Raw genomic sequence first — 14,247 nt, 5'->3', positions numbered from 1 at the left:
GGGCGAGTGATACTAAATCAAAAGTTTATACTTCTCTTCATGGGATACATGGTGTATATATATATATATAAATAACATAATGGGAGTTCTCTTGTTTCATAAAGAAAAATGACATTGAAATGAAGTACACTGTTACGTTGCACTTATACAATATTGACATATATTAAACGTTTTTTTCATAATCCTTAAGTTTTTATTCCAACCTAAATAAAACAATACATAAAATTTAACTCATTTAAAAACAAAAGTGTTTTCATCACCGACATAAAATACAGTTCAATTCCAGTTAACCAGGATCTAAAATATCCTTTCATTCATATGATACAATTAATTATTTAAAAAAAGAAGATATAATTTAGAAGATAAAGCTTCAGTAAAACTAATCTCATAATATACAAATAACATTTTTTCACACCACACAATAATGAAAACAATAATTAACACATAAATCTGAAAATTAAATAACACTAATAATATAACGTTAAACAATAATAATTTTCTCTGTATAAATTATTTTTTTTTAATTTTTACAATTTTTTTTTCTTCAATAAATAACTTATATGACTAGATAATTGTATAATATGATTTTACAGAGTCATAACTACTGTAAATGTTGTCCAACAATTTGTAGATTAATGCACTTATTTATAATTAATAATAATAAAATAATTAATCAACTGTTATTTATTAAAAATGAAAATTAAAACATTAAATGCTATATACATTTTTTTATATCGGTTATTTTCCTCCAGTAATACAATATTTAAATTAAAAAAATAAAAACGACAGTAAAAACATAAAGTAAATATTCAAAATTTAAATAAAAAAATAAAAAAAGAGAAATTGAATAAGTTTTGCTTCCATTGTAATATTTTTTTTTATTGTAATCAACCAAAATATTATAATGACAATCTCAATGGCGGAGTAGTAACATTTTAACCTTTCATTCCAAGGACGCAGGGCTCAAATTCCTGTCAGCCACAAAATTTTTTATATGCTAAAAATCTCTATTTCCATATTCATGCAAAAAAAGGAAAAAGGTTTATTTCATAACACTCACCCATTATTATTATTATTATAATTATTATGAAGTAAACCTTTTATATAGAACTGTAACATAAAACTTGTAAAATAGAACTGATTAATATAAATTAAAATAGAAAAGTATTCAGATGTTTAGTTTAATTCATTATTTAAGATCGATTCCATATATTGTATGAACTATAACACCCTGGTGGTATGGAGACATCTAGTAATTTGTAGATGTATTTTTTAAAATTATTATTTATAAAGCAGCGTAAGAAATACCTTGATTACAATGGACGAGGCATGAAAGTGACCCTGGATGACCTGGCTAATTGAACTGGATTTATATGGTAACCTAACTGCCACAAACTGAGATCCAAATATTTCATACGTGTAAAAAATACTATATAAATCTAACAAAATAAAATTCACTATAACAAAATTATCATGTCATCCATTATTGTTATTATTAAACATTATTAAATTGATAGTTTCATAAACATAATCAAAGTACTTAGTATAAAATTTTATGACATTATTATTATAACAATAATTATCGTAAAATTTTGTTATTATTTTACATTATACAAATGGGTGGGCTTTAACACCAGTATGCATGATTCATGAATTAAAAATTTTGATAAACATAAAAAAGTTAACAAAAATTAAAACTGACGTACATTAAATCTAAAAAAAAAAGTTTGTTATAACCATCAATATGTACATATTAACGGGAGAGGGACCACCTGATTTTCCACTTTTTCTTTAATATTTTATTATAAAATTACTTTCGATAAGGCAGAGAAAATAAATTTATAATCTTTTAATCAGAAGTAATTAAAATAACACAGAATTAAAATTCACAATAGATAAAATGTACCGTTCAATTTATGCCGTTATCTGTTTATTATTTGCAATTAATAAACCTTTTTAACTCTATGTCATAATTTAATCGAATTGTTATTCATTGGTACTGTATTTCTGAACATTTTTGTCTGCACAGTTGCTGTTAACTTTTACCGTTGCATAAAACATACATCTGGAATCTACCCGACAATGAAGAAAAGCAGTGTACTTTTCTTCAGAAACATGAAATTCTAGCTGCTGTTGAGATGTAAAAATGGTCACATTTTTTACATCTCAGCATTGTTTAAACCAAAACAAAATAAAGTTCCAACCATTCATCCAGGCAATACGGTATGTGCTAGAAATTATTCATACATAAAATGAAATAGAAGGAGCAGTAGACACTTTTGACCAAATGTGGCATGAATATGAACTGTGGAAGAAAAAGAAGATGGCCTCTGTTATTTTTTTTTAATATGATAAACATCGCTACAATATATTCATTTCTCGTTCATAATCATCGGTTAGTTCTACAGACAGAAAAACTGTGTTGGACAACCAATGAAAAGATTTCATGCTAGATTTATGTGAAAGACTTACTCGGCCGTCACAAAATGAGAATTAGTATTTCTCGGCTTAGTCAAGAATTAAAATTAGTAATCCAGAACATAAGTAATTTGTTCTGGAAAAAGATCAAGAACCAACAATATCAAAAGAACAAAAAAATATTGCCATCTTTGCGACTACAAACTGAAAAGGATGACAATTTACTGAGTGAAATGTCAACAACCCATATGCAGAGAACATCAAACAAAAATATGTCCAAATTATTAAAATTATTACGTAAATGTAATTATTTTTTTAGTAATTAATCTATTTTTAAATAATCTTTGTTTTACTTTGTAGATAAATCATTTGTATTAAAATTTACAACATAAAAATATGAGATTTTTAATTATTAATATTCTTAATTTTTTGAATTTTTTTTATAGTTGCTAAAAGTAAAATATTTGACAGAAATAGGTATTTATGATGAGAAAATATTATATTAATAAAAGATATAAATAAAAAAAAAATCACTCGGATATGTTAAATTTAGCAACTAAACAGATACACATCAAATTTACGTATATTTAGTATTAATGTATTGGTAAATATCATCCAAACCGATTTCTAAACAAAACAAAAATTTTTTATGATTTTTTTCAGTTACTAGTACGTAAATTTTCTTTTAATTATTAGAGCCAAAGAAATAAATTAATAAAGAAATTTAACTGAAGGATACTAGGATGTAGAAATAAGTACGGATCTATATATCTATAAAACTGCTACTTTATGGTGTTTGAAATTTTTGTCCACTATAATGAATCAATGTTTTTTTTTTTGTTTTTTATATAGGAAGATGGACATGTGATACAGGATTTTAATATAAACTTTTACAAAAAAAAAAGAACAATGGCAAAAAATGTTTTTCAATAAATACCTTTGTTTTTGAGCTAAAAGAGCAACCAAGTTATAAAAATGGAAAAATCACAGAAGTAATAAAAAGATGAGCTAAAATATAATATTTATTGTACTAAATAATTTATAATTAAAAACTTTTAACTAAATTTTAAATTTATAATCTTAATTTCAAAATGAAATATTAAAGTAAATAATATCATTTATTAATTTATAGCAGTGTTGCAAATTATTAGTAATTGTGTATTATTATTGTGTAGGCTGGTATTATTAGAATTTTCGACCATTAATAACAACATTAACTGTTTAAAGTTTGTTATAAGGAATAAAAAATTAACTAGGAGTGTTTACCTCATTTTATTACTTCTACGATTTTTCTATTTTGTAATTCTGAAATCTTATAACTTGAAAACATAGTTATTTATTGAAAAACTGTTTTTGACATATTTTTACATATAAAATTTTACATTATAATCATGAATCACATGTCCACTTTCCTATTAAAAAAAAAAAAAATTAAATTAATATTTCAGATCCAAGATGACAGCCAAAAATTTTAAACATGTCATAAAGTAGAAATTTTGTAACCATACACATCCATACTGGTTTCTAACTCCAAGTATTCCTCAATTTTGAAATATGAAGCCGTTTCCGTGTTTTAATATCACCCAGTATAATTTAATATATTTAGTTATAACCGTACGATTGTATAGAGAAATTTATTTATGTGCACTGAATTATCTGATTTTTTTTTACACCAACAGTTAACTACAGTAGCAAACCAATTACATTTTAATAATTATTATTATTTACTTAAAAAAAAAATATTTTCTGAGTTGATATCAATTCCTGTTAAAATTAACTTTAACTGTAAATTATTCATGTTACCTTAAATAACGATATATTTTGGAGCTAAATTTAATTTGGTTTAAATTTATTTTGAAACTAAGAATAAAGAAATAACAAAAAACTGTGATAATAAAAACCCATCACTAATGGAAGCACTATAATAAAAAAAATTTAAAAACAAAATTGTGAATACATTAAATATCAGGTGCATAAAATATCATTATACATAAATACTTCAAAATAAATCTATACAATATTATATATATATACAAATTTATACATTCTAATTATTTATATATATAAATACACTATTATCTACTAAAAATTATATAACTTTAGATTGTAGAAGAATAAAAAGATCCAGCTTAAATCGATAAGCACTGCTAATGATAAGCCACTAATCGGACTTTTTAAATAACCCTCTCCCTTTTAAAATTGGATGCAGAATCTTTGAACAAGCACCATATGCAAAGCTGTCATCCTACTAAGTAGAGATAGTAAAAGATAAATACAACATTACAATTATGAAACAAAAACTAACGGAAAATGAAATGATCTACGAGAAGAAACCCCTTTCTCGTTATCTATTTAATTGAAATATATATTTAAAACCTTATTAAAGGACATTGCAAAAACAGTAGAACAGTGAACCTATTGATGAAAATAATTTTTTAAGCATCGATAAAACAACAAACAAACTCTACCATTTTAATAAAAAAACTAACCATAACAACAAAGCTGGCAAAGACTTTCTACAAAAGTGCCGATTTAAAAATGCTTTGTTGTTCACTTTGCAGACCGATGTGTAAATTTAACTTTTTATCTCACATTCACAAACGACTGACCCTCATTTATTAAGAAATGATTCAACTGATAAAATTAATAACTAATTTTAAACTAGTTTGACATAACTTCTACGGTACCTTCCCAAAGGAGAAAAAGAATACTGAAAAATAAAGAAAAAAAGGGAGAAGCAATAATCAATTCACAGAGTGAATGCATCAGGAGATCGGATTAGTTTTCAATATCTTATCCGAAAAACATACCTCGCATATCCCAGAATTAAATAAGTAATATTCTCAAATACTAAAGAATTATTTTTAAAAACTATGGTATAATTATTTAATAATAAACATATTTACAAAAACAGTTTAAATTAATATAATATTATTTAGATTGACAAAAATGTGTATGAACGATGTCTTCTTTTTTAATTCAATATAGTCAAACCTCCATGATTTGAACTCTTCTGTCGCTTTATCTTTTTTAATGCCAAATAAAAAAAATTATATAAAAAAAATTTAATACATAAAAGAATTCTAAAATTAACATTTTTAGCTATTTACCTACATTAATTTACAACTACATGAAGAACTGCAATCCTTGCAAATGTAAAAATATTAAGAAATATTTTTTTTGTAAAGTCCTTTTTAAAATTAAGAACAGGAAAATATTTTAATTTTATTAAGTTTTAAATACACAATTTAACTGCATAATTAATAAAAATATACTAAGTATTTGACATTAGGTATCATGTACTCATGATAGTAGTTAATTACATATTCCATTAAGTTAATTACATATTCCATTACTGCTCATTAAATGAATGAAATCATTTCAATTCATATACTTTTAATAAATAATGCATGACATTTATGAAGTGCAATCTGAACTTCATTCTTCGGCACAGTATACATTTTTTTAGATTTACACAAATACAGATGGCATTTGTCAGTACATTTTATTAAGAATCTGTAATTTATAAAATTACCTGTTACGGTAGTAATATATTATTACCAGCTTGATTTTATAACTTTATAATGACAATGATTTTATAACCTTTCTATTGAAAATGAATGATAATGTAAAAAAAAAACGATAACCAACAGGTTGTTTATACTGATGATCATGAATAGTAGTCCCCAAACCAAATACGTTAAGTTTCATTACCAATTAAAATAATAAAAAATAATGCTTAATGATAATCAAAATAATGCTTTTAATTACAAATTATATATTCCTATTAATTAAAAACTATATAAAAATTCATTACTAGAATAAATTAATTTTTATTTAAATTAACAACATACCGAATGAATCTAACAAAAAATAAAAAGACTGCAGTGTGTTCATATATGTCAAAGAGGTGAATGCATCCAAGTACCAGATGAAAGGTATATGTATAGGATTAATGTCAAAAAAATTTTTGAATAGTCACTTAAAATTTGCTTAGAAAATCTATTACACTGTGCTTCATACTCCCATATGTACCTTCGTGCTTAATAATTACAGATATAAATAAATTAAAAAAAGATTTGAAAATATTAATAATTAATACAACAGCATCTACAAAATACAATATAATTACAAGGAAAACAAAAGAAATTAATAGAATTTTTATAAATAACATTCCATATATAATTAAAACTATTTTTCCGTCCAAGATTCAAATGATAGAAGTTTGACTAAAATAATAATATATTACTTTTTATCTATACTAAATAATAAAATTAAATAATAGGACAATTTAAAGGCAATAATGATAATATATTAAAATATATATATTTATATATATATATATATCTATACTTATAATTATTATTATCATTTATTTTAATAATCTTACTATTATTATTATTAAATAATTATGACTAATAAATATTAATAAATAACATAATTGATTGAAAATGCTGAACAACATTGTAGTTTAATACTATTTAACAATTCTTTCCTTTTTAAATTTACTTTTAAAGATGTGGTAAACCAACTTATATATTTTTAATAATCACCGTTTTATATGATAAAGATATATAATATTATTTATACTAATCATAACGACCTATTTCATAGATATAAACTTAAATCGATGCACTTCTTACCATAATTTCGTACCATACCTTAATTTTTTACTTCTTTACTCCTTTAATAAATTCTATAAAATCTGTAATCTCTAACCATGTACTTATTTTTCTTTAACATCGTACTGCTTTCATGTTTTTATTTTTTATTATTTTTTTTCTTTTATTTATTTTTAATTTATTCATAAATTTTATTAACAAATATATGAATTTCTTTTTAAACTTTTTCTTCTTTTTGTTTTTATTTTTGTTCATCTCATTTACCAGTAAAATCTGGCCAATAATTAATATAATATCTATGCGTGGTGCCTTCGAATAATCTATCTAACCAATTCGGTAAACCATCCAATAAATTCTCTTGGAATATTACTTGACTATACCTATCACCACCATTCTGTAAAAACAAAAACAAAGAAAAAGAAAATTATTGAATTTAAAAAAAAAATAATAATAATATTGCAATCTGGATTTAATTTATACAACGTGTTGTGCACGTAAGTCATTGTGGATATTTATGTACCAGCAAATATCCTGTAGTTTATTACTCATTTAAGAGGTTTTTTAAAAAAAATAACATCTCAAAAATAAAACTGAGTAACATTATTTACAGCTGAAGCTTTGATTCATTTTATACTTAATTATTCCCAGCATACATACATACATCATCTGAAATTCTTATAGTTTGTCAAATTTTGACACTATCAAAAATAAGAAAATGGACTGAAATTTACAGAAGTTGTATTATAAGCTCTGTCTTCTTTCATTAAACGTTTAATTGTAATTTTGTTATCGATTACAATTGATCGATTAAGTTTAAATATGCTAAGTTTCTACAAAATTTTACCATAATGCCAAACCTGACGGAAAAAAGATTTTTATGCATGATTCATTAAAATCAGATGTCTTGAAAGGCGTTTAACTCTACTGATCGTCAGATCTGAGTTTACTGCATTACTTTCTATATAATCACCAAAGAAATGGTTAAAATAACTGGCAAAGTAGGCTTGAATCAATGAATCCTTAGATAACTGTATAGATATGAATTATTTTGTGATACTAACCGTTTTGTGTTTTAAAATAAGCTGAATTCTGTTTACGATTGTATATCTGTACAAAAAATACTTAACTATGTAAAAAAGTAGTTTATACATAGTGAAGAATGTAAAGTGAAAGAGTGGATAGGTCAAAGATGTCTAACCCTGTTAGCTTATCTATAAAAAATACTACATATAAGGAGGCTTTAGAAAGTTCTTGACTTGACAACAAGAACAAAAGATTTTTAGAATTTTTTCCTAATGTAGTAATCTTGAAATTTGATATACTCAGACCGACTTATAAATTTTTTAAGTACAATTAAATTTTTCTAACTGCAAAATAAGCGATTGTTTCAGCTTTAATATCATCTGAAGAAAATCTTCGTCCGAGCTATTTCTTTAGGTTTGGGAAGAAGAAGTTATCACTGCAAGCCAAATATGGTATATATGGAAACACTTTAAAGTGTAGTTCATGGAGTTTTGCAGCAACAACCCAAGTTGTGTATGTGTGTGTGTGTGTGTGTGTGTGTGTGTGTGCAGGCACATTATTATGGTGAAAGAGCATTTTCTTTTATTCCAGATGGGGATATATAATCTAAATAGGACCCTTTTACCTACTCCCACTTCATAAGTCTTTAACAAGCGTATGCAAATGATGAAACAATGCAATAGAGCTTTGAAAAACAATAGAGTTTTTTAAATGTCACATTATTAAAAAAATTTGAAATATAATAAGGTATACCACCACTGCTATGCTTACTTGCTCACTTTTTTTTTTTTTTTACTAGCTTATTAATGAATTAAAAATTAATAAAATTTCAGTACATTTGTTTACAAAAAATTTATTTTTAAACAATATAACAATTTCCATTAGTATAATTCAGTCTATTTTTACACTAACATTCAATCTATTTTGCTGTTCTATTTTCATACAATACAGCATAATACTTGAGTATATATGAAAGGATGGGTCTTTTGTACTATACTGCTAACAGCTGTTTTAAAGCAAAATAATATATTTTAATCTTAATAACTCAATTCTTGTTTCTTTTGTGTACTAAATTAAAGAATGAGAGATTGGAGAATTTACTGCAGTAAAAATCTTCCAACAGAATCTGACTATACCGACAAAGAAATCCATTTTGAAAAGTTTTTTGCCTTGCAGAGTTTCACTAAAAATCGAGCTAATTTAAATTGAGGTCCTACAGAGAATAAATTATAAGAATATAAAATTAAGTTAGACAACGATAAACATTTGGAATAATCCAGAAACCTATAAACTGTATATTGACTATATTATTCCCTAGTTTTTAAAAATCGCAAAAATTAAATCGATTATTTTTATAGAATATGTATTATACTCTTTACTATATAAATTTTGATTTACCAGAATAGAAGTGAAAACTTGTTTTCATTCACAGATGTTTCACAAATATAATGCTTATTAAATATATTCAAATTAGTTATATTTCACTTGAAAGTTACACTTAAAAAAAATACATTTGGCCTAAAGCATATGAACATAGATCATAAAATAAAATAATTTTCTACGATTTCTTGAAATAATCAAGAAAATACTATATGTAAGCTCTAAACGGATTTTGAACATGCAAAACTAGAACAACAATAAATACTCAGAACAAAAAATGAAAAATATTACTGCTTCCAATCACAGTATTCACAACAATGAATAAAATTATTCTCAACTGACACATATAGAAATTCTAAGAAACGATTAATCTATTTTATTAACAAAATGCAGCCTATGGATTGATTACATAAGCTTTTGCTTACTATCAACTTATTAATGACTGTAGGCTTATAGGCTGGAGTTGGAGGCATAAATGTGAAGGCGTATTGTGTGCTAATCAATTAAAAAAACATTATTAAATTTATGATTTTAGAAATCATAGTTTATGAACAATCTTTTTTTTAATCCCTTTATTTTATCACAAGCTACTCCATTTTTATTTCCTTTGTGTTTTATGGGATAAATTTAACATATAAAAATAAAAGTAAAATCCATGTTTGTCTTCAGTTTCTATATAACAGAGTTTTCTGTCTTGAACAGAATAATCGTTATTAAAATAAATCAGGACTTGGAAAACTGTATTTTTATGATATTTCTGTTTTTAAGAGGTTCCGTTTTATGAAGATTTCACTGTATCACCGTTACAACTTTTCTTATAAGTATTTACACTACTACGAGTACAGAAAAACCCACCAGGTCGGTCTAACACTAAAATCATCATCCTAAAGCAAATAGTTATTAGCTGATTCTCAAAATTAGAGATTCTGAGCTTCAACTCCTAATAAAGTTGCTTTTATACAGATTTGAATACTAGACAGTTGATACCAGTGTACTTTGATGGTTAAAGAGTTAAATTAACCACAAATCTCAGAAATGATTAGACTGAGTTGAAAGACTACATCCTTATCTCATTGGGCCACACCATTGTACACAATAGGAATAGAAAATAAAATAAAACTGTAGAAGAAAGTTGGTTTGTTGCATGATTTTTTTTTCAACTGAACAATATAAAATTGAAAATTGTACTAATGTAGACAACATACATGAATTAGAAATATCAATACTAAATTAAAGAATTTTAATTTTATTATTTGTAATTTATTGACTTATTTTTTAAATAACTTTCTCAAATACCCAAGTTTCAATCAAGATGAGAAATATTAAATTATTTAGGTAAATTATAATCTAAGCTTTGTTAAACTACTGTTTGGAATCTATTTTAATTACTTAAAAGTTTTTCAAAGTGTTATAATCCCTTTTCCTCACACATCTTTTCAATTATAAGAAATAACTTTTATGAAATCTATACAAAGATCCTATAAAAAAAAAAAAAAATCACAAAATATTTTATTACATAATTTATAAAATTATGATGTATAGTTTGTTGTCATATAATTAAAAGTGAAATACTACTGACGAAATCAATCAATCAAGCAAAAATTAAGCTACTAAATAAAATAATAATAATACATTATAAAAACTCAAAACTTAAAATAACAAAATTTAATCAAACTCTGTATGGAAAAAAAAAAGCTAATAGGCTGCGACATATCATGACAGAAAAGGATCAAATATAAAGCAGCACTAAAAGGTTGAGTAAAAGGTAAAAGAGAGAGAGGCCAGAAAAAGGGAAAAATTATATATTACCTAAAACAAAGTAGGTACAGATATTGGTATAAGGGACTTACCAAAAGGCAGATAATCATTTGATCAGAATCGACCTACAGACTGCTCCCAGACCTCTGGAGATGGCTGGACTGCAAGCACAGAGAACTGCGATATGAGTTGACCCAGTTCCTGACCAGTGATGACTGCTTTAAAGCATACCATTGTGCCCGAACATTAAGACCTTTTTAGGAAGTTCGACTATTGTGGAAGAGAACACGCCGCGAAACAGACTGTGTTCGATTGCAGTCAATTCTTGCAGCACACGGAACCATTTCTTAGAGAGTTTGGCATACTTACCTTAGATAACATCACGGCAAACTATGCTGCAGACCAGGGTGTGACGTGCAGTGTCGAAGATGTTAGTCATGAATTCATCACGGATAAATTCCATCTGATTTTTCTTTGGGGCTATGATCATTTTCAAAGCATTTCAAAAGTCCCAAGGAGAAGTAAACAAAAAAAAAAAATATAAAGATAACCATTTGATGTCGATATGGAAAAGTTAAATTTAATGCTTTTAACTAAGTATGAACCATATATCTATAATCTTTTAAGACAGAATAGAAAAAGTTGATAATTGGGTGAAATTGATACAGAAACATAAAATTATGAAACAAGAAAAAGAATATATTATTGCACTATTTAACAGCTGCATAAGGAACTAATTTGTGAACAGGTACAAACAGACACGTAACATGACAGTTTTAGGATTTCGGTGACAGATCGATACCATGGTAATAAAACCGTTTAAAAACAAATCAAACATTTTATTAAATTTTATTTAATCTAAACTAATTCGATGCAATTTTATAAATGAAATTAATCAATACTATTTTACTGTGCAATGTTTATTACCAAAATAAGAAATAAGTTGTTTTAAGAAATTACAAAACAACAAAATTAAAACAATAAAAAAAAAAAAAATGAATCACCTGTTCTATACGATTTCCTTGTTCAACATCAGAATCATCACTATCTTCTGATAAACTATCTTCGAAACCCATAAAAGAACCCAATCCATTCGATGCATTAGATCCCATATGTTTAGTCATTCTAGCCATTCTCTATTAAAAAAATAAATCAATATTAAAATTAACAAAAATAAAAGGATAAACTGGAACCAACAAGAAAGCACTCGTTAACAGAATATAAAAAGATTACTTAAAATCTAAAACTATCCGTTTGAGGAAAAAACAGGTTATTATTAGTCGCAATAATTTGCCAAGTTCATACACGAAATAAACTAATTATTTCTAATCCAGTTTTGCAATACTATAGTAAACCCATAAAATAATGGCAAAGTTTCAAACAGTCATAGTTTTATACCAAAACTTGTTTAAGTTTTCAATATGTAAACAATTTTTAATATCAGCACAAGTGATCTGTGTTATAAGTTTAATAATTACTCTCATGAAGCTTGATCGTCACCATGATTACAGTGGAGAAGAAAATTCATTCATTGTCTTTTTTGGCTTTCTAAGTTTGAATTAGTTACACTTCTTAAGTGTGAATACAATTGTGTATTCAATGAAGAACTAAACATGTAAAAATAATATTCTCGGATGGGACAAAGAACTTTGGGAAATGGGCAACCAACTTAAGCAATCACTTCCAAGATGACTATTAATATCTAATGGAACTATTAAAGCTGTAGGGACAAACTGTTTTTGTGTAGCCCACAGAAATCAGTACGGAAGTGTTTTATAGAATTAGGCTTTCCAAACAACAACTGTTTATAGTGTTTTAAAAAAAATAAATACAGTAATAAATTTATCCACTTTGTGATGGAGAATTTTTAAATTTCAGTTTATTTTCAGTGATGAAGCTACATTTCATATTTCAGAATGAGTATTGACATAATGTTGAAATGGAATACTGAACCTAATATAACATGATAGTCCAAAAGTTAATATACAAGGGTTATTTTTTTTTCAAGGTCCGATCGGTCACGAAATTAAAACCACAATTTTTTATTTGTAACACGTATTTACATAGTTACACTATTTCTCTACATAGTCGCCACTCCGATTTAGACATTTGTCATAGTGCGGTACCAACTTTCCAATACCCTCGTCATAGAAAGGAGCCGCCTGTGTTTTCAGCCATGTTTCTACGCTGGTCTGCAGCTCAATGTCTGTGCCAAAATGTTGTCCTCCTAGCCAGCATTTCATGTGAGTAAAGATGTGAAAATTGGATAGAGCCAAGTCCGGGCTGTATGGTGGATGATCAAACACTTCCCAACAAAAATGCTGCAGGAGCTTCTTTGTTACAGCTGCAGTGTGCGGTAAAGCATTGTCATGGAGAATGACAATGCCTGGGACAACATTCCTCTCCGTTTATGGCCCTTCGTAGACGTTGAAGAGTCATGCAGTATGAAGCTGCAGTGATGGTCGTGCCACGTTCCATGAATTCCACCAAGAGAACTCCATTCCAGTCCCAGAACACAGTAGCCATTCACTTTCTGTTGGAGAAGGTTCGCTTGAACTTCTTTGGTTTAGTGGGAGAATGAGAATGCATCCGCTATTTGGATTGTTCTTTTGTTTCTTCAGTTTCTAAATAGACCCGTGTCTCATCTCCACTGACAATTTTGTTAAAAAAATCTTCTCCTTCGTTGTGGTAGCGCTGGAGAAACGTTAGGGAGGCGTCCATTCTCATTGTTTTGTGATGGTCGGACAGCATCTTAGGAACCCATCTCGCATACAGTTTGCGGTACTGTAGTCTCTCACTCACAATGGTGTAGAGAGCTGACCTTGAAATTTCAGGTAACGAATCACTCAATACAGAAATTGTGAACAAACGATTTTCTCGAATCGCCTCATCCACTCGCTCAACGAGATCATCGGTTGACACTCGCTTCCTTCCCTGACCGTCTGCAATATGAACATTTGCATGTCCTGCTTTTAAGTTCCTGCACCATTGTCGCACTTTGCTGTCACTCATTGTAGTTTCACCGTACACATTACTTATTCGTCGA

General features: G+C 26.7%; 1 protein-coding gene across 1 annotated transcript in view; it reads right to left on the bottom strand.

Annotated features, from left to right (window-relative positions):
• Nucleotides 1-6,877: 6,877 nt before the first annotated feature.
• The window catches only part of l(3)80Fg (dnaJ homolog subfamily C member 16 l(3)80Fg), a 56,136-nt gene continuing 48,766 nt past the window's right edge, over nt 6,878-14,247 (bottom strand). Inside the window, exons 13-14 of the mRNA XM_075381448.1 lie at nt 12,206-12,337; nt 6,878-7,434 (exon numbers count right to left, since the gene is read on the bottom strand). Of these exons, the coding sequence (XP_075237563.1) occupies nt 7,297-7,434; nt 12,206-12,337 (270 nt within the window). The 3' untranslated portion in view covers nt 6,878-7,296. The remainder of the gene's footprint in view (nt 7,435-12,205; nt 12,338-14,247) is intronic.

The sequence above is a fragment of the Lycorma delicatula genome, chromosome 13, assembly GCF_047948215.1.
Source record: "Lycorma delicatula isolate Av1 chromosome 13, ASM4794821v1, whole genome shotgun sequence".
NCBI classification, from domain to species: Eukaryota; Metazoa; Arthropoda; class Insecta; order Hemiptera; family Fulgoridae; genus Lycorma; species Lycorma delicatula.
The sequence above is the reverse complement of the archived record's forward strand: the minus strand, read 5'-3'. Positions and strand labels throughout refer to the sequence as shown.